The sequence below is a fragment of the Ailuropoda melanoleuca genome, chromosome 7 (genome assembly GCF_002007445.2).
Source record: "Ailuropoda melanoleuca isolate Jingjing chromosome 7, ASM200744v2, whole genome shotgun sequence".
Classification (NCBI taxonomy): Eukaryota; Metazoa; Chordata; class Mammalia; order Carnivora; family Ursidae; genus Ailuropoda; species Ailuropoda melanoleuca.
Window position 1 is genome coordinate 60,157,932 of NC_048224.1, and position 19,597 is coordinate 60,177,528.

Sequence of the window (19,597 nt, forward strand, 5' to 3'; positions counted from 1 at the left end):
GCGCGCTTCGCGGCAGGCGGCGCTGGTCGCCGGCAGGGGGCCAGGTGGCGGTGGTTGGGGGAGGCGGTCCTTGCTCCACGCGCCCTGGGGCTCTCCGCATCTCCGCCGTCGTCCCGCCTACTCTCCCTTCGGCCACCCGGGGAATTCCAAGCTCCCTGCTCGGACAGAGCCAGGCCCGATCCCCGGCCGAGCGCGGCCCCGAGGTGGACCCGAGGGCGGCCTCCCCAGGGTGGGGGTTCGCGGGCGTTTCAGACCCGGGAGGCCCGGGTAGAGATCCCGGTCTCGCTCCGCGCTCCCGGAGCGCCGGCCGTCGACCCTCCGCGTCCCTAACGCGCCGGGTGCGCGGCAACAAGACTGGCCCAGCCTGGCCCCCAGGATACAAGGTCCACGCGGGGGCCAACTCCACGAACAGCTCGGGCGTGTGACCCCAGCCACGCGGTCCTTCCCGCACGCGGGCGGCGCCTCTGGCGGCACGGGTCGTCCCGCATTTACTCCCCAACTTGATGGGCTTGAGGAGCCAAACCCTGAGGCCCCACCCTGACCAAGAAGCCGGGTCTGTACCTGAGGAAGCCCTGGGCTGCCCCCCTTCCCTGCCACCCCCGGTTCAGAAGCGCCTCCAAGGGGCGGGGAGGAGGTCAGTCAGCGGGACCTCAGGGCCTGCTTCCCTCTGCTGGGCCACCGCCATCAGCACGACTAGGGACAGGCGGGGCCTGGCCAGGTGAGCAGCCCCAGGTAAGGCGCCAAGGGCCGCTCGGAAAGGAAACCCAGAAATGACTCATTTCCAAACTGTAAACCCATTTTTTATTGGTGCTCTCATACTGCCGCCAAATTTCCTCATTAGGGTTTTACAGTTTATAGCTGGGCTGCGGTGGCTGGAAATGGGGCAGGAACGATTCTCGATTCTCAGAGCAGGAGGCCTTGGGCAGCAGGGCCGCGCCCTGGCTTCCATTCCTTCAGAAGTCGGCTGGGGGTTCCCACTAGGCAGCCCCGGGCCTCATCTTCGGAGACCACCCTGCTGCCTGGTGCCCCCCTGTCTGGACACACACGTGGGTGTGCCCCCATCTTGCTCTGTGCTCTGGAGGCATTACAGCCAAACCGCAGGAAAAACTGGGGAAGGCCACCGCAGGGCTGGCTGCCTCTGGTCGGCTGCCCTCAGACCTGACCATAGCTGACTGGCCGGGGGTCCTCCTGGAAGCCAGAGCTCCCTGAGTCCCTCATTCTGGTCTCCCTGAAGCCAGCGGTCTGGCTGCTGGTCCGACTGTTCTGCTCAGACTTGCTCCCACCGGGAGCTCCCCACTGTGCAGGTGGGTAAGCCTGGGCTCAGTAGAGCCCTGTGCTAGGTTCAGCTGTGATTGTGACCTGGGGGTGCTGCTGGTATCAGGAGCCCCTCCCTTGTCCCATTCATCTTACCAGGAAGTGTCCCTGGGCCCAGTAAGGGGGCCCGGGAACAGTTGCTGCTGGACTGAGAACACCTCGAGCGCAGGGCCCCTGACTGCCTCCAGCACCCACTTCCCTGCATCTCCCCAGCACCAGGGAAGAGGGCAAAGGCCCTGTCCACTGGGCCCCACAGTCCCTTCTGGACAGTGACCCTCAGAACAGGTGAGCATGGGACCCTGTGCAGGGTTGTGACCTGCTCGGTAGACACACAGCTAGCTCCCTGCTTCTCCTTGGAACGGGGCTGGGCCAGGACGGCAGGGCGCTCTGAGAACGTGTATCTGGCTCTGGACGGTGCCCAGGGCTGTCCTTGGAAGGCGGTGGGCTCAAAGACAGGCCCCAGCCCAGGTGGGCTCAGGTCCCTAGACCTGAAGAAGGACATCTTGGAGACCCTGTTGAGCCTGGGAGCAGAGCCTGGGAGAAAAGTCCCTTTGACAGCGCACAGGCTTAGGGAGGGCAGACAAAGGGGCCCTGTGAGCTCCGTGTGGGAATGTGCGGCCGCCACCACCGGCCATGAAATCGGTAGTTTGGGTGTCCCCCAGCTGGATTAGCGTGGCCAGAGTGGCCCTGAGAGTCTAGCTGGAGGTTGCCTCCTGCCCCACCCAGGGTTCGGTGTGAGGGTCAGACAGGTGTAGTCAGGCCTGCCATCTTGGGGTGCAGGGGATGGTCACGCTGTCCCTGGGGAGCGGCTGGAATTCCCACGGCAGCTTCTGCTCCTCCACCGGGGCCGGGAGGGAAATTTCGTCCTGAGCGGCTGCGCTCCACACCCTAGGAGCTGCCCCAGTCCAGGGCAGGAGGGGAAGAGGGTTTTGCAGGGCACTGGCTCCAAATGTTTGCTGAAGGAACAGTCCAAAAGGAGGACATTTGTTCCAAATGCCTTGGAGGGAGGGGGAGAGGCCCGCCATCAGCCAGGCCTTGCCCCAGGGCTCAGAGAAGCCCCCCTCTGGTGTTTGTGGCTTTCTTGATGGTGTCACTTCCACAATCAGGCAAGCGGTTCACTGGCTCTGAGGGAGAAACCCCTGACCTGGGATCTGTGGGCACGCCCTGAACCCTGGCTACACAGCTGCACCCCGTCCTTCTCTGCGTCAGCTCCGAGGATGCTGGCCCAGGGGATGCCACCCCGCAGGGCCATGGCGAGGTGGAGGCCGGGGTCGCAGAGGGCCCCCTTCTTCCTCTGGGGACCCCCTTCCTTTCCAGGCTCAGAGCCGTGGGTGGTGAGGGAGCAACATGGGCAGGGGTGGGGCAGCCTGGGGAGCATTCTGGGATATGGGCTGGGAGGATCTGGGTGGGGCAGCCTGGGGAGGACAGCGCACAAGAGGCGGCTGGCCAGAGCTGGGCCAAGGCCTGCGGCCACCTTAAAGGCACTAGGCGGGGGAGGGAGGGTGAGCAGGCAGGCGGGCAGTGGGGGCGGGGCTTCCAGCTAATTCATTAAAATGTGTCGGGGAGCGTGGGAAAGAGGAGAGTGTTTCTTCCCAGCAGCCCAGACACCTGGTAGAAGGGCCGAGAGAGGATAGAGATCAAATAACAAACACTCAGCCCTCGGCCAGAGCGGAGGAAGGACGCCCGGGGCAGGAACTGTGGCAGACAATCACTGCTCAACTCTTGCCTGCCCTGCTGGCCGCTCAGGGCACGGCCTGGCACTAGGACCACAGCCCACCCTGTGGGCATGGTGCCTGACCCCTGGCCTGGGAAGGGGCCTAAGGCAGCCCTGGGGCCTCAGAAAGCTCTGTGGGCTGACCCCGTGATGGCTCAGGACCAGGGGTTTGCCGTAGAGCCAGGCTGGGCGGGCAGTGAGCATATGAGCCCCGGAGGGTCCCCGGAGGGAGACAGCCAGTCTGGGCAGCAGAGGGGTGGGGAGGTGGGAAGGCAGGCATCGCTGTGAGAAGGGGCCCCACTTGGTTGCCCTCTCCTCCTTCTAGAGGGTACGCGGGATAGAGGGGTGCTGGGACGGGCCTGCCTGGAGGTTAGGAAGGACACTTCGTCTCCTGTCTCTCCAAGCTTGTCCCTGGCTCTGGCCTCTTTCTGTTGAGGACCAGCTGCAACCAACAGCAGGGCCTTGGGTCAGAGCAGAGTCTCCAGGAAGCAGCTGGCTGGGGCAGCGGGGCCAGCACCCTTGGCGGTTTCCTCCTAACCCTCCCAGGGGAGAGCATGCTCAGGGCTGCTTCCTAGGACAGGACTGGTGGTCTGGCTCCTGGAAGCAGCACACTGACCACAGAGGGTCCCCACGCCTGCGGGGGTCTGGCTTGCCTGCTCACCTTGGCAGCCCTGCCTGGCCCTCAGGCTCAGCAGTGACCATAGGGTGGGGAAGGCCAGTTTGCAGACTTGGCCCTGACACAGTGCCCACTCGGCCTGGCTCTGCCCTCGGAGCCTCTCCCTCCGTCTGTGCGGCTGGCCCCAGAGGTGCTGGGGGCTGAGCCCCTGGCACTCGGTGGGCACTTCCAGGGACAGAGGATGGGGAATGTGGCAGGATGTCTGTGTGGCCTTTCAGCATGGGCAGGGGCGGAGGCAGGCCTGGCATGGCCAGTGCCCACCTGTACCTGAAGCCGTCACACCTGGGCCTGCAGGTGCGCCCTGCTCCGGGCAGAGGCAGCAGCCCCGCCCCAGCCCCCAGGCCCCAGCAGCCCGAGGCTTCCGCCGGGCTCCTCAGCCAAATCTGAGCTGGTTTCCGCTCAAGGCAGGAAGGACAGGAAAGGGATGTTGGGGGGGCACATTCCTGGGGGGTGAGCCAGGAGGAGGCGGCGAGGGCAAGATGCAGTCTAGGCTCTTCTCCCCGCCCACCTGGCAACCGGCGCCCGGGGCCCTCGGGGTGCCAGCAATAGGCGCCCGCGCCTCAGTTTCCCTCCGAGTGGGTGGAGAAGCCGCTGCTTCCTGCAGTTGTGAGGGGGGGCTCTTGCGTGCAGGGCCCCCTTGTGGCTTCGGCGGCTGCCCTCCTTTATGACTGGGGGCTGGGGGTGGGGGGAGGAAAAGAGGCCCGTGGGGTCAAGCTGCGGCCAGCGAAGGGGCCCAGGCAGCACACTCAGAGCTGCTGCCGCCCCTCCAGGCCAATCACAGTGGGTGTCTGCCTAGAGGGGGGCTGCCCTGCCCCTTGCAGCAGGCAGGGCGGGGCCCAGTCCCCAGGAAGATTCCCCCCAGCCACATCTGGCCTAGAGGGCCCTGCCCCAGCAGGATCCCACCATCTTACTCCCCGGAACTGGAGGGTCCTAAGGCCAGCCCGGCTGGGACCTACTTGGGGAAGGCGGGAGGGTCCTGTCCTGCCTGGCCTGGAGGCTTGGCCCTTGGACTGACAAGGCCAGCACGGCGGGGTAGTGGGGGTGGGGCTGCCACAGCGAAGGGAGTGGGCCACCAGCGCGGGGGGTGGGGAGGGCTGTGTGCTCCTACCCCCCCCACCAGCCCGCTGAGCCCCGCGGACGGGGAGCCACTTGGGTCCCACCCTTGGGCCTTTGTGCGATTTCCTATACCAGGCGTGTCCTTCCCACCTTCCGTCGGCCTCATTCCTGAATGCCAGGCGGTTCTCGGCTCAGGGTCCGAGCACTCCGACTGTGCGGAAAACCTCTCTCTCTCCTCCAGCCGGCTCCAGCAGCTGTGCGGGGCTGGGACCCTGCTGGCACGTAGGTGGGGGGCACGGACGTGTGTGCGGGGGTCCAGGGGGCAAGGCAGGCCAGCGGGCCTCGGGCGCTGTTCCTAGGAGGGCCTGCTGGCTGGGCGGGTGGGGGCTCAGCTCTGCTTCCAGGGGCTGGGGGCACCACCCAGGACTTCGCTGAAGTGTGTGGTGATGCGGCCCAGGTGGGAGCCCTCCCAGAAGACCTTGCCACAGCCGGTGCAGCAGAAAAAGTGCCTCAGGCCCGGCCGCCGCAGCACGCCCTCTGGGACCCCTGCCAGCTGCAGCCGGGTGCCGTTGCCCAGGGTGGCGGGCGCGCTGGCCTGCAGGTCGGCCGCCTCCAGCCAGCGGCAGGGCAGGTCATAGGTGTAGCCCCCAGGGGCCTCCTCTGGGGCCGAGCCTGCAGAGGTGGAAGCAGGGCTCCGAGCGCTCAGCCTTCGAGCGTCCGCCCTCCACCCCACTCTTTCCGGCGGCTCCTCCCTACGTTGCCCCACCCACCCACCCCTCCCTCATCTTACCCAAGGACCCCTGGCCCTTCCCTCCGGTCCCGGCCGCCACCCCTCACCTAGGGCACAGGACCATCCTCTGTACTGGGCCAGGACACAAACCCTGGCTTGGGGTGGGGCCCTGTGTCCGAGACCCACGTGTCCTCAGGGGTGGTCCCACGTGTCCTTGCGGGTGGTCCCGGGGCTTACCTGCCTCCGGTATGTCCTCGCTTGGGGGGGCCTCATCACCTGTTAATCAATCAAAGACATGGGGGACTGTCCTAAGGATGGGGCCTGGTAGCCCCAGTGCCCACGGTGCCCCTCCAGGCGCCCAGCCTCTACCCCACCCTTAGCAAAAAGGGCAAAGGGCAGGGGGCTGAGGAGTTTTGGTGCCAGCCTGGTCCCCTCCCACGGGAACTCACACCTTGGAATGTTCTTGGGGCTCAAAGGTCCTTGGGAAACAAGTTCTGGGCGTGAGATTGGCCAATTAGGGCACTTGGGGGCCTGAGAACTGGCGGGTGGGGGCGGGGGCATCCCATCTGTGGCGATGAGCAGATAAGCCGCTGCCAGGGGAGCACATTTCATCACAGCCCGCCCCACAGCAGGCGGGCAGGGGCCCAGGGGACCTGCTGGAGCTCAGGGTAGCCAGCAGAGACCCTGGGAAGTGATCTTCAGACTCCGCGAGAGGGTCCCTACCCCCGCTAAGAGCGCAAGGAGACGCCAGGGAGATGGCCAGGCTGCGGGCTGCCGAGGGGCCAGTGCAGGGCTGAGGCGGTGACGGCTGAGGAGCACCTGCCAGCAGGTGGGAGAAGTGTCCTCCCTGGTTCTGCTGACCTTCCTCCTTGGCTCAGCAGACATTTCTGCACAGACGGCCCCAGATCAGCGGCAGCGGGGGCCTGACTGGAGGAGCCCCTCACCCACGCCCCGCTGCCATCTTGGAACCCAGCTAGGCCACGACCTCCCTCTCCAGCTTGCCCTGGCCCGTCCAGCCTCCGCCTCTGCCTGGAGGCCCCCAAGGTACCAGGCGGCCTTCAGGAGTGCTGCCCACTACCCCAGGACAGGAGTGAGCCTGTGGGTGAGCGCTGGGGGCTCAGAGGGGCCCTGCGGGCGGCACCCACATGCTCTGCTCCTCCCCTCCTGGGACTTGAAGGCGTCAAGGTCACCCTTCGCAGAGCTGAGAGCTGCTGGGGCTGGGCACAGGCCATCATGTTGGCTCACCTGAAGAGTGGGTGGCCCCCACTCTGGCCCCAAACCTCACAGGGAGGCAGGAAGAACAAGTGGGGATGTCCTCATCCTGGAGAGGCACCCAGGCCTCAGGCTGACCCCCAGAGGGTGTCTCAAGACACTCTTCTATCCATTTCATCCTTGCCCTCCACTGAGGAAGGGCTGGGAGGCTAGGGAGCAGCAGCCAGGCTCCCTCTGGTGCCCCTGCCACAGGGTCCTTCTCTCTAGAGGGTGGAGGTGCCAGTGGTAGGAATGGCTGGGCACACTCACAGTCCTGGCGAGCAACTTCAAAGTCTGTGGGTGCTCTGTACCCTTTTCTTTCCGGTTTTACAAACACGGAAACTGAGGCTGGGCCCCTCGTTGGGGGGCGTGGACCTCTGGGGTTTGCCCTCCTTCCCGTCTGTCTCGGCTCACCTACCTTCAGATGGCTCAGCGAGGGCCAGTGGTGCAGAGATGTGCAAGCAGATGCCCATGTGTGCACACGTGTGTGCAAGTGAACAGGTGTGCTGACCTGTGAGGCATGGTAGGGGACAAGGCATGCATGTGCTCTCTCTGCGCAGGGCCTCCTGGACAGAGGGTGGGGGATGCCACCCCAGAGGGGCGAGGAGGGTCAGAGATGCCCGGTCCCCTGGACCTGCGACCTTTGCACGTTGTACACTCTTCCTACCAGCCCCTGGCCGTGCGTGCACTTTCATCCTGGGAGTACCCAGTCGTTGGGCCACTGTCCACAGACCCCACAGAGCCCGTGGCCAACCCCGTGGGGCACACACACCTGTGCTGCTGGGGCCTTCCTGGTGGCTGTTGAGCCACACCAGCTGCTTCATCATGTCCTTGGAAACCTTCAGGTACTGGTCACAGTTACAGGCCTGGGGACGGAAGGGGTGCCGAGGCCAGGTGAGGCTCCTTCCATCCTCCCACCCACAGCCTCGCACTCCTTGCAGCTCTAGGTCTGGCTAGGGAATGACACATCCCTTCCTGTCTCTGCAAAACAGGGCACACCACCTCCTGGGACCCCTCCTTGACTGCTCTGGATCCTAGTGGGCCCTGGGCAGCCTCTTCTGGCTCCCGAGACCCTGTGGCACTCTGCTATCACCTGGGCTGTTTTCCCCAACCCCTGGGATCTTGAGGGCAAAGCCAGGCCTGGGCAGCCCTGGCCTGGCTCGGCATGGTAGGGGACACAGGGCCCAGCATTAAGGGGTCAGCGTAAGCAGCCCTACAGCTGACCCCTCAGCTGGTCTTGGGGTGAGCCAGGCCATTTCAGCGTCCATGTTTCTTGACGCTGCCTGTGCCTGTCCCCACTGGGCACCACATCTGTGACAGATCAAGAGGGAAGCCACTTTTCCTTCTATTTGGGGTCCTTGTCTAGGACATGCCATGGGCCCCTGTGAGGAGTTCAGCTCAACCCTGCTGACCTTACGGCGACCCCGGTGGAGGCGGGGGCTTCTGGGGCCCATCCTGCCCTCCCCACACAGTTGGCCCAGGCTTGCTTTCTGATGGGCCTGCCTGACAGGGCGAGGGACCCCAGGATCCCCAGGGTGAGGTGGGGAGGGCCCCAAGGGAGAGCGGGAGGGGTCAGGTCTCTAGAGACCTGGCCGGCGGGCAGGTAGGCACGATACCCATGGAGACGTGCACACCTGCACACCGGTCAGCCTGCAGGGGGAAAGCTGAGCCCAGAGCAGGGCCTGCAGGGTTCCCAGGCCACAGGGAGGAGGGGCCACGATCTGTACTCCCGGGATCACTCTCGGCCCCTCCTGGAGGAGCCTGGCCAGTGCCCTGGGTGACACGGCTCCTGGGGGCGAGTGGGTAGGCGGCCGCCACGGGCCCCTGGAGCCTCAGGGTGTGCCCACGTCAGAGGCGGTGCCCCCCTGCCCCCACACGCCCTTTTCCCACGGGCCTTTCGACACTGAGCTTGCTCTACCTGTGGCCTCATGGCTCCACATCCAGCATCGGGAGCCAGGGCCTGGGAGTGCTGGGTGGGTGGGGTCGCCTCCGCCGGGAGGCCTAGGTGGGGCTGGGGCAGGGCTGATCCCAGGCAGGACCCTTCTTCCTGCCTCTTTGAGGGAGTTGCTGTCCCCCGTCCCCCTCTGCCAACCAGACGGCCCAGGGAGTCTGGGGGCGGGGAGGGGGGGCTGGCCGCCCGGTCAGGGATCCAGGGACCTTCCCAGCGTGTGGTGCGGGCGGAGCCCTGGCCGCCTGTCTGGCCCGTGGTCACTCCAGGTCCAGCCGGGGAAGGAGCAGAGAATGAGTGGGCAGTAGGGCCCTGGGCTGCCCACCACCCCTGCTCTTCCTGTGCGGGCCACCCGAGAGGTCAGGGCCAGTAGGTGTGAGATGGATGGAGCACGGGCAGGGGGTGGGGTCCTCTCCAAGGGCTCTGCCCGCCCGGCCGGGACCGGGCCTGGCATCCACACCGGGGCGGAGCTGCCAGGTCACGCTGAGTCACCGCACGCAGACAAACGACCGGTGCCATCCACAAGGACCTGGCCCCACCCTCGGGAACCGCCGGTGCCGCTTTTCCCACGGCGGCTGCCCACAGCCGGGCCCTTGCTGTCACCTCATAGGGCCTGGGAGGCCCTGCCCCACCCCCACCTCCACCTGGAAGAGCCGGTTCTGCACGCTCACCCCCTCTCTGCCCTGCATTCCCCATCTGTAGGAAGGACCAGCACCTAGGGCCTCGCTGTCCATCTCCTGTCCACTGTGGGGCCCAGCAACCCTTGCCTGACCGTCTGCTGTGGGGCTGCCTGCTGTGGGCGGGCAGCAGCCACCCCTGGAGCAAGGCTGCGGCCTGCCCTCTGGGGCTCACGGCCTACCGCCTGCCTGGTCATGGACTTGGTGCCAGTCCAGCAGAGGCCCCCTCCTGACACCAGAGAGGTGCAGCCTTTGCCCTTTCCTTTTGAAGAAAGGGGGCTTCTTGAAGGGCTAACTTGCTCACAGTCACAGGGCCCTCGGCCTGCTAGGGCCCCTCACCAGGGTCCTCACACTGACCCCCAGGAGAGGGGTTGTGTGCCAGTGGGTCCGGGCAGACAGCAGTGGGGGTCCTGGGGAAGGCCCTGGAAAACGGGGGCTGGCCGGTACGGTCCCGTGAGTCCGGCTTGCTCTCTGTGCACCCTCATTCAGTCTGGGAGCCAGAAGGTAGGGTTGGCCTCCACCCCCAGAGCCAGGCTGGGTGGGAGGGGCCGGTAAGTTGGGGGCAGGAGGGGCTGGGAAGGCTTCTGGCTTCCCTGTCCCAGGAGTCCACCTGCCTGCCTGCTTCCCACAGCTCCTATAGCTGCTCGGAGCTAACACCTGCCATGCTGTCCCGACTCAGGGCACTCCGTGTGCCTGGGGACCGCCTCAGGCAGGGGCACTAGCCCACGAGTGGGACACTGTCTCCTGGGGGCTGGGCCGCCAGCAGGGCCTGGTCCTGGGGACTGGTGGGGCCTATGCATCGGCCGTTAGGCAGGCCTGACCTCTCGGTCCGCCCTCGACAGTCCCCTGCCCCTCCCTAGGGCCTGGGGAGGGTGGGAAGGGCCTGCTCTGGTCACTTCTCCAGGAGGTTTGGTTCTCTGGGCTTCTTGGGTGTGTGAGGAGAGGGTACAACAGGGATAGCTGTCCATTCCTCTGAGGCTAACACTTGGCAGGGGGCAGCGGGGGGGGGGTTGAGGGGTCAGTTCCCAGGTGTGGGGAGCCATACCCAAGAGTGGGCCTGCTCTCAGCTCTGAGCCCAGGAATCACAGCCATACCCACCCACGGGAGTGGTCGTGACCAGCAGAACCGGAGCCGAGCAAGAGGCAAGGTCACCGCATCTGTCCTGAACTCTGTCCCTGGAAATGTCTGTGTGCCCAGCTGCCCTGGGCGCCCACCGCTCCTAGATGCTCACCTGCCCCGGGTACACGGGCCTCACATAGGTGGCCCTGGTCTGTGGGCCTATGGGGGTCTGCTGTGTGCCACCAGTGGACAGCTGGTACACAGGTGTGGAGCGGAGGGGCAGCCCCAGCCAGAGCCACGGGACGTGCCGAGCAGGGCCAGGAGGCAACTCCACCCCTGGGCCTAGCAGCCCCTCTCAGGGCTGAGAGCAGCACTGAGTTCTGTTGGTTGCCTAGAGGGAGAGAGGGGGGTGGGATAGGAGCCACACCTGGGGCTCACCAAGGCATGAGGCATGACAGACAACCCATGCTCCTCAGGGTGCGGGGCAGCAGGAAGGCACCTGCCTAGGCTGGGAGCCCAGTGGAGGGTGCGGGTGACGCTCCACCAGCAGCCAGGCCTGTGACCTGAGCTCCCCACTGCAGGCTGGCCCCATTTTCCCTGTCCAGTGGGCACCTGGCGCAGCTGAGAGCTGTGGCCCCAGCTCCCAGTGGGGCACAGGGCTGGGCCACGCCGGTGTCCTGCTATCAGGGCTTTCCAGTCTTCCGAGCGAGGGGCGGGCTTGTAGAAACCTGGCTCCAGCCTGATGGCAAGTGCTGTTTGGGCTCCAAGCAGCGCCTGCCAGCGCCTGCAGCCCCCACGCCCCGTAAGGGATGGGAGGACCCAGCCCCTGGAAGGCCGTGTGCTAGGATTTTCTGACGCCACAGGCAGGGCGGACGGGGGCTTCGGCTCAGAAGCTGTGACATGCTCTAGAGTAATGGGCATTTCTTGGTCCTTTAGAGCAAATTAGGAGAACACCAGAGCATAAAAAAGCAGAGGAAAATCAACTTCCCCTCAACCCACCACCTGGTGGGAAAAGCCAGCATGGCATTGAGAAGGGTTTTTCGTTTCCGGCACCTTCCCAGAACACACCTACACGCAGCCAGCGTCTCAGATGCTCACGTCAGGGGAGTGGGGGCCCTGGAGGATCTCAGCCACAGGACACCAGTGTCACTGTTCCCGCAGTGTTTTCTGCCCATTTGGTCCCTGCCAAGCACCACTTCCCCTCACTGTCCACACTTGCTGTCCTGAGATGGTCAGGTCCCAAGGCTTTCCCAGGCTGCCTTATCCACCGTGACCCCTCCACAGCCGCCCCAACAAATGGTGCCGGGTGCAGGGCCAAAGGGCTGGGATGAAAGACCCCTGCCCTGGGGTGTTGGCCTGACACCTCGCTGGACGGGGCGGGACCGAAGCCCCGGCAGGAAGCAATGAGGCCTGGGTCTGCTCCACACCTCGTTCTCCCACGCTGTCCCGGCCACACCTCGTGAGGCCCTGAACCATCTGCCCCCGACGCTGGGGCTGTGACCCTCCTCCAAGACCAGGGCATCAGCCAGCTTTGCCCACAAAGACCCTGCCGGCCCCCGGGATGGGATGTTGCCCAATTTTGCACTGGAGACGGGCCGGGGGGACTGCAGTTGTGGATGGCCCACAGCTGAGATGCACGGGGCACCTGTGGGGTGTCATCCCCATCCCGCTGGCCAGCGACAAATGCTGGGGGCAGAAGGGCCAGGCCCCAGGCCCTGGGCGGGGTGCACGGCTGCAGATGATGTACTGGCCTTCGTGGGAAGGATTTTTTGTTCTTGTTTTTTAAAACATTTTATTTATTTCAGAAAGAGAGTCAGAGATATCAAGAAAGAGCACGAGCAGGGGGAGGAGTAGCGGCAGAGGGAGAAGCAGGTCCCCGCCGAGCAGGCAGCCTGATACGGGACCGATCCATGACCCCGGGATCATGACCTGAACGGAAGGCAGCCGCTCCACCAACCGAGCCCCCCAGGCGCTCCTTATCATCGGGTTTTAAAACCTCCCCATAGGGGCGCCTGGGGAGCTCAGTCCGTGAAGCGTCTGCCTTCGGCTCAGGTCAGGATCCCAGGGTCCTGGGATTGGGCCCCGCACAGGGCTCTGTGCTCAGTGGGAAGCCTGCTTCTCCCTCTGCCTCTGCTGTACCCCCCCACCCCCCACTCCTGTGGGTGCACTCTCTCTCAAATAAATAAATAAATAAACAAAAAAGCAACAATAATTCTTTTCCATCTGTGAACAGGCTCATGGCCCTCCACTGGCCTCCACCTCTGATGTCTATGACCTGGGATGGCAGCCCTGCAGGGGCTTTGCTCCAATGCCTGCCCTGCCCCCAGGTCCAGGAAGGTCGGTTCTCACGGGCCCAGCCCTTCGCTGACCTGGCCACTGCCCATCCCCTTTGTGGGGCCGGGACAGTGTTTCCACAGACAGAGTAGGGCATGGGCTCCCGAGGGAGTCAGGGGCCACAAGTGCTGGGGCATGCTGTGTGAGGGCCCTTGTGTGTGTGTGTGTATGTGTGTGTGTGTGAGCTGGGGCTCCGCAGGTGTGCCTCTCATAAGCACCCAGCGCCAGAGTGGCTGAGTGTCTGTCTGCACGTGAGCCGTAGTCGGAGGTGTGAACAGGAGGGCATGGGACCGGGCATTCCACGGTGTGGACACAGGCCTGGTGTGACGGGTGTCTCAGGGTGAGTGGATGGGACTTCGCGTGTTCCCCTGGCCCCAGGAGTGTGTCTGTGTGTATGGGCAGCCTGTAGGCAGGAGCCTGTGTGCATCTCGCCGGGCAGTACAGGAGCTCGTTCCTGGGGGGCTCTACGTTCGGGAATAGCCACCTCCCCAAGCAGGTGGGGAGCAGACAAGACTGGTTCTGAGGGCACGGGGTCAGGTGGGAGCAGCCTCAGCAGCCTGGCACTGCAGGTCGGGGACCTTGGCCGCAGAGGGAGGTGTATACCTGGCAGCGGGAGCCAGACCCCCAACCTCCGGCCGGGCTCTCCTCCTGCTGCCAGGACAGGAGGTCCACGTCGACTTCCTGAGGACCTGCCCCAGACTCTCCGGGAGTAGAGTGCCCAGCTCTAGAGCTGTCATCATGCGGGCAGAGCGGACGAGGGGGCTGACAACCCGCAGGGGGGGCCCCTACTGCCACGGCTGGGTGAACACCCTAAGACCGCCCTGGACATCCCTGAGCCTGCTGGTCGCCCTGATGGCGAGGGAAGGAGGAAAGGGCAGTGGATGGAGTGAGGAGCCAGCCTTGGACAGAAGCTCAGTGTCCAGGACGCAGCATACGTGTCAGCCAGGCGTGAATGGGAGGCACTGCCTGCCCAGGTCACCCTGGCCAGGGACATATGGGAGGGTCATGGCCCTTCCCCCAGGCCCCTCAGGGGCTTGCAGGCCTGAACCCTGGGAAGCAGCCACAAGGAGGGGCAGGTGAGCTTCCTGCTGGGTGTCCCCCCCACCCTGGGTGCTTGAGCTCCTGAAAGCTCCTCCCCCAACTGCACCAGCCACAGCCCCCACTGTGTGGGGACAGCAGGGCCAACAGTCCAGTCTGGGCTCTCTGAGGCTGGGCAGATGGCACCCCACGTTCCAGCTCACTTGGGTGGGCTGGGGCTGACATCCAGGGAGGCCAGCCAAGTGGTGTGAGCCGTGGGGCCCAGATAGGTGGCCAAGTCCTCCTGCCCTGATTCCTGGAGCCTGACACAGAATGGTCACAGCCCCCCTCCCCCAGTGGGGGCCAGGGAGAACTGGGGCCCTAATGTGAATTTCAGATAAAGTGTGGGATACATTTCTATGTGAGAAGGTAGCCACTCTTTTCCGAAGTTCACATTTAGCGGGGGTCTGTATTTGCTTTTGTGAAGTCCGTGCCCTAGCCTTTCCAGGCTGTTTGGAGGAAGAGGCCCCAGGACCTGCTCCCGTGTCAGGGAGACCCCAGTGACCCAGTGAGGGGTCAGTGCTCACTGTCCCCAGGCACAAGGGAAGCACAGCCAGGGCCCCCTAGGTCTCTCCATGAGGTGTGGGGGGCTGTTATCACCTGCCCTGGGTTAAATCAAATAGAATCTGGGCCAGAGGATGTCCTCTAACCTTAGGCCCTGGGGGTGGGGGTGGGGCTGTTTTCTGTACCCCCCCCCTTGGCAACCTCAGCAACCCCTAGGCGGCACCCCCTCCAGGAACCCCCACTAAGCGCACCTCCCATCCCGGGGCTCCCGGGCACCCCAGCGCGGCGGGCGCAGTGCGGCGGTTCCCAGACGGGGGAGGGGCAGCGGGCCGTGAGAACCAGCCGGCGGCCGGGCCGCGTGGGAAAGCGGGAGGAGGGGCGGGCGGGGAGGGCGGGGCGCGCCTGGGAACGGCCCCCGCCCCCGGCCGGCCTTTGAAAGGGCCACTCAGGACACCCGGCCGAGATTCAAAAGCAAACGGTTGCTCGCCTGCCTTCCCGCGCCAGGACCCAGGGCTAGGGGGGCCGGGGGACCCCTCCCACCTAGGGCCGCGGGGTGGGGGGGCAATGGGGGACAGGCTAAGGACGTTGGGGAGCAGCCTTGGTTGTCCGGCTTCCCCAGACAAGTGGAGCCAGGCCCTCAGACAACAGGCAGTGGTCTGGGACCCCAAGCCCTGCACCCTGGGGTCTGAAACTGCCTTAAGGTCTGTGGGGCCTTTCACTCAGAGCAGCTCTGCCCCACCGTGCTCCCAGCCAAGGGAGAGAGGGGCCCCAAAGTACTCCTCCAAAGGGTGATGGTCTAGCGATGGGGCTGGGGGCCTGGAGGCCTTCCTGGGGGAAGTGACAGCCAAGCTGGGGCTTGGCAGGCCAGATGGAGAAGGTGGGAGCCCAGGTGCGGCAGGGGCTACAGTATGTGGGGAGCCAGGGTGACTGGGGGCTGAGGACCGGGCAGGGGTCCCCTGGCCCTTCTTCCTGCTTCCTCCCAGGGCCACTGAGTCAGGCCAGGACAGGTGGTCCCTTCCACCACCACTTGTGCCTTGAAATGGGTTTTCCAAGATGGGGGGAGGAAGAAGCAGTCCTTGCCAGAGCCTGACTCCGCCCGCTTCTCTGAGAGACCCTCCACCACCCACTCCCCCACCTCCAGGGAGGAGCGCAGGGCTCGGGGGCGGTTGCGCAGGCCTCTCTCCCTTTGTAGGGTTATTCAGAGGCCCCTCCCCATCTCTGGCTGGCCCTCGCTCATGCTGTTCCGCCCTGGGTGCCCCATCTCCCCTCAGAGACCTTTGGGGTCTACACTCGTCCTGAATGTGCTCCATGCACAGGGGCTCTGCCTCAGGGCAGTGGGTGGGCAGCGAACAGACTGCCCCAGAGCAGGAGGAAGGGGACAGACCCCACTCCCCAGCGCCAGTAGGGGAGGGAAAAGTGGCTAGGTGCCCCGCAGCACTGGCCATCTACTGGTCCCTGCCCCATCAGGATGCGGATGGAGCAGTCACTGCCCGGTGGACCCTTCCCAGACCCGATCCACAGCTGCCTGTGGCCGCCTTTATCTGCAGCCCCGAGGGGCTCGCTGCCCCTGGCCTTACCCCCTGAGGCCAGCCAGGCCTGTCTTGGCTCCCACATCTAGGGCTGAGTGGACCGTGGGTCTGACTGCCCCCTGGCTCCCGGGCCCCGTTCCTGCTTTGGGGCTGGCAATTGCTCAAAAGGAAGAAGAGTGCCCACCTCCCCCCATCAGAGGCCAGCCAGGCCCCGAGGCATGGGTCAGGCCCCTGCAAGGGCCAGTGGGTCCCTGAGAAAGCAGCTGTGGGCAGTGTAGGAACACACAGGCGGGGCTGCTGCCAAGAAAACTATTTATGGACGCTGAAATTTGAATTTCATGTTTTAGCCGCGGGCGGCGGTGTGCTGACATCAGGGTGTGTGTCTCAACCTGCCACTAACCCCAACCCTGGCAATGGGGGGCCTTATGCTACTCTCTCCCTGAGCTTCGGGGTCCCTCAGACTGTTCCGGGGCGGGGGGGTTCCGCTCTGCAGCCCTGAGCCTCTCCCTGCCCAGCTGGGAGGCCTCGCCAGCATCCAGTGCCCCCCGCCCCATGGAAGGCCCATCTCCAGGGGCCAGTTCTCACCAGATGCTGGTGTGTGGCAGGTTGAGGGGCTGGCCTTTCAAAGGTCTGGCCAGGGGTTCTGGATACTCCATGGCTCGGGGCTTTGGGTAGTGGCAGGGTGACAGCAGCCCATGGAGGCACAGAGCAGAGAGGGGGAAGGACCTTGGTCCCCAGAGACACGGCCACACCCCCAGACTTTGTGTTTTGGGTGCCAGGCCTTGTCTTACTGTCAGGGGTGTCTGGGACAGTCACCCAAGAGGATGACGCTGAGGGTGCCCACATGGCCAATTCTGCCCCGCCCAGCCTCTTCCACTCCTGACCTCAGCTGGCCAGCTCAGATGACACCCTGGCCCGGATGGCCAAGCCTGCACCGTCCTGCCTGAGGTGGCCAGCGCTGGCTGGGGGAACCTCCCTGATGTCCTTCCCCCATACTCCCAGGGGCCTGACTTGGGGCCATGGTTGTGTCTGCCCAGGCGACCAACACCACCCGCATCGTGAGTGTCCGCGCACCTGTGCTCCCGTCCCCTCACACTGTAGCCAGGGCAGCAGGAAGCACCCATTTGGGTGGGTGCACCCATGCTCTCTGAATTTCAACTTTAAGCACGTCAACCCCTTCTGAACGTGGACAGGACACGTGTTCACTCTTCCATCAACATTCAGGGGGTACAGCCCGAGAAGCCCTGTCCAGAGGGGACCCCACACCGCTGATGGGAAGGCCCATGAGAAGCACATGATCACTGACTGCTGGGTCCTGGGCCCCCACCACACAGACAGACATGAGAAGGAGAAAGGAGCTGGGTACCTGGGTGGGGGCCTGGCATTAGCGGGGCTGGGGACCCACACACCAACCTTCCCAGGCGCTGGCCCAGAGACGCCTCAGCAGGTCTCAAGGCCACAGGCGTAGGGCTGGCCCTCAGACCTCCTCTCAGCCCAGGCCACTCCAAGGGACGACACAGCCCAGGGAAGCGTGGGCTGGGGGCAGAGGGCCTGGCGTGGACACATGACACCAGTGCCACTTGTGGGTTAGGATCTCACGTGAAGCTGGCTGCTGGACGGGCTGGCGTCCAGAGACAGCCCTGCTTTAGTGTCCAGGATGCAAGTGTGGCTGTCATGCTGGCCCAGGCTCTTTCCTAAAGTGGCCGGGGTCAGATCAGGGCCACCAGAAGCTGGGGGGCCCCCAGGCCAATGGGGTCCAAGTTCTTCGTCCCCCAGGGCCATCTGGTGGGAACAGAAGCTGGGGCTCTGGCTGAGACCCACAGCTTCTCTGGAAGGGAGGGAGGGCAGAGGGGGTGGCCCCCCAAGCTGTGGGGAGAGACTGGAGGTGGCCTCATGCGGTGATTACCCCAGGCCCACACTGCTGTCACCCCTGGGGACTGCACCAAGCTTGCTGGTTGGGCCATCACCCTGGCTAGCATCTTGAGTAGGGGGCACGCTGGCCTCAGTCCCTGCCAAAACCTGCTGGTGGATCCCACTGTCCTTGAGGTCTCAGGACGGCGCGGAAACCGACACCAGCTGCTCCTGACCCATCCCCCTCCAGAGCCCCCACAGCCGCTCCTCCTGCAGCCTCCGAGCCAGCGGGCCGGGGTCTCTCCCCGTGCAGCGTGGTGGCCACCCCTCTGCAGCCTTTGTGCCTGTGTGACCCTGGGGGCACCGAGTGTGGGAACGGGCCTGGGGGCAATAGAGCACAAAGGCTGGGGAGGGGCGGGGTCAGCGGCCATTGCCCCTCTTCCCGTCGGTCCCTGGTCTGCAGTTGGTCATCAGGATAGAGGGAGGGTCTGCAGGCCCAGGGACAGGGCCAGGCCCAGGTGCCGCAGCCCTGGGTTCCAGGCGTGGGTGCCGGGGGTCTGCTGCCCTGGAGTCCCCTCACATCCCTAGGTCCTGGGAGCCCTCTGCTTGCCTCCCTCCCCTGCCAGACATCAGTCTGGGCTGTTGTCCACCTCTGTCCCAGGGCCCCTGCCCAGCCCTCTTGCCTCCCGGGTGCCTGTAAGCCTGTAGCCCAAGGTCTGGCCTCCCCTAACTGCAGGCTTCTCTCTGGCCCAACACCCTCTCCCTCCTGGGGATCCTGCAGCCAGCACTGCCTGAGAGCTCCCCAAGGCGGGGTCACCATCCCTCAGAGGCCTCTCCTCCCGGGTGCCCACTTCCGGAGGCCAACGTCATTGACTCCCAGGACACTCTCCCACTTCCACACGGGGGCCACAGCCTGCTCCCCACCACAGCGGAGGGGGACCAGAGGGACAGTAAAAATAGACATTACGCCTAGCCATGTCAGGGGTTCGTGCTCAGGCTTTTTTTTTAACTCAAATTTCTTTGATAAAATATTTTCCCATGGTGGACGGCACTGGGAATGTCCTTTTGGCGGATGTTCCTGATGGCCAATCCCAGGCCCAGGTCGCCAGCTTCAGGGGTCACGATCCTGCCCACCACATGAGACCCGCTGAATCCCTGGCGTGGGCAGGTGGGCAATCCCCCTGCCTGCCACAGGCCTCCACCACCTGGCTCTGGCCCTGGCACGGCTGTCCTCACGTGCAGATGCCCCAGAAGGCGGACCCTGTGCCCTGGGCACACGCCACATGGAACGTCAACACAGCCTGGGGTCAGGGGCTAGGCACTGGGTGAGGTGTGGCCATGGACCCCTGGCCAGGCACCTAACCCAGCCTTGGGCCGGGCCTCCTCCCTCTGCATGTCCAGCCTTGTACCCTGATGCGCCCGCCCAGAGAGTGGCCAGGCTCGCTCTGGGAATGCTCTGTGTGTCGAGTGGGTTTTCCCTCTGGGAATGGCACTAAAATAGCACAAGGAAGGGAAGGAAAATGGAAAGTCAGCCTGGCAGTGGGAGGTCTCCAGGGAGGCAGCCCGCTCCAGCAGGGGCCAGGGGCGACAGAGGCTCTGAGCCATCAGCCAGGGTGCTCAGGCCCACCGGAGCACGGGACAGGGCCCTGAAGGCCAAGCACTGCACACAGGCCCTCCCTGGGTCAGTCCCGAATGTGATGCTCTCTGCTGGCCAGTGGACAGCACCTTCTGATGCCTAGATGGGCTTATGAGCCAACAGCCCTGTGGAGCCCCACGGAACCCCACGGAACCAGCCTTGTCGTCGTGTGAGCCTCAGGCTGTCACCCTGGAGCATCTGCGGGACTCCTCTTCTGTGCCTCTTGGTGTTTGCCCTGGCC

The 19,597-nt window shown here is 64.9% G+C and overlaps 1 protein-coding gene across 5 annotated transcripts in view; it reads right to left on the reverse strand.

Annotated features, from left to right (window-relative positions):
• Positions 1-780: 780 nt before the first annotated feature.
• The window catches only part of EXD3 (exonuclease 3'-5' domain containing 3), an 85,468-nt gene continuing 66,651 nt past the window's right edge, over positions 781-19,597 (reverse strand). For 2 of the 5 annotated variants that reach the window (XM_034664887.1, XM_034664888.1), the window contains 5 exons: positions 7,514-7,607; positions 7,160-7,252; positions 6,214-6,377; positions 5,728-5,766; positions 781-5,432 (listed from right to left, as the gene is read on the reverse strand). In XM_034664887.1, coding sequence (XP_034520778.1) covers positions 5,271-5,432; positions 5,728-5,766; positions 6,214-6,377; positions 7,160-7,252; positions 7,514-7,607 — 552 coding nt within the window. In that variant the 3' untranslated portion in view covers positions 781-5,270. Of the gene's footprint in view, positions 5,433-5,542; positions 5,767-6,213; positions 6,378-7,159; positions 7,253-7,513; positions 7,608-12,569; positions 19,213-19,597 lie in introns of those variants that run through there. The other 3 variants (XM_034664885.1, XM_034664886.1, XM_034664889.1) reach the window with 3 other exon arrangements.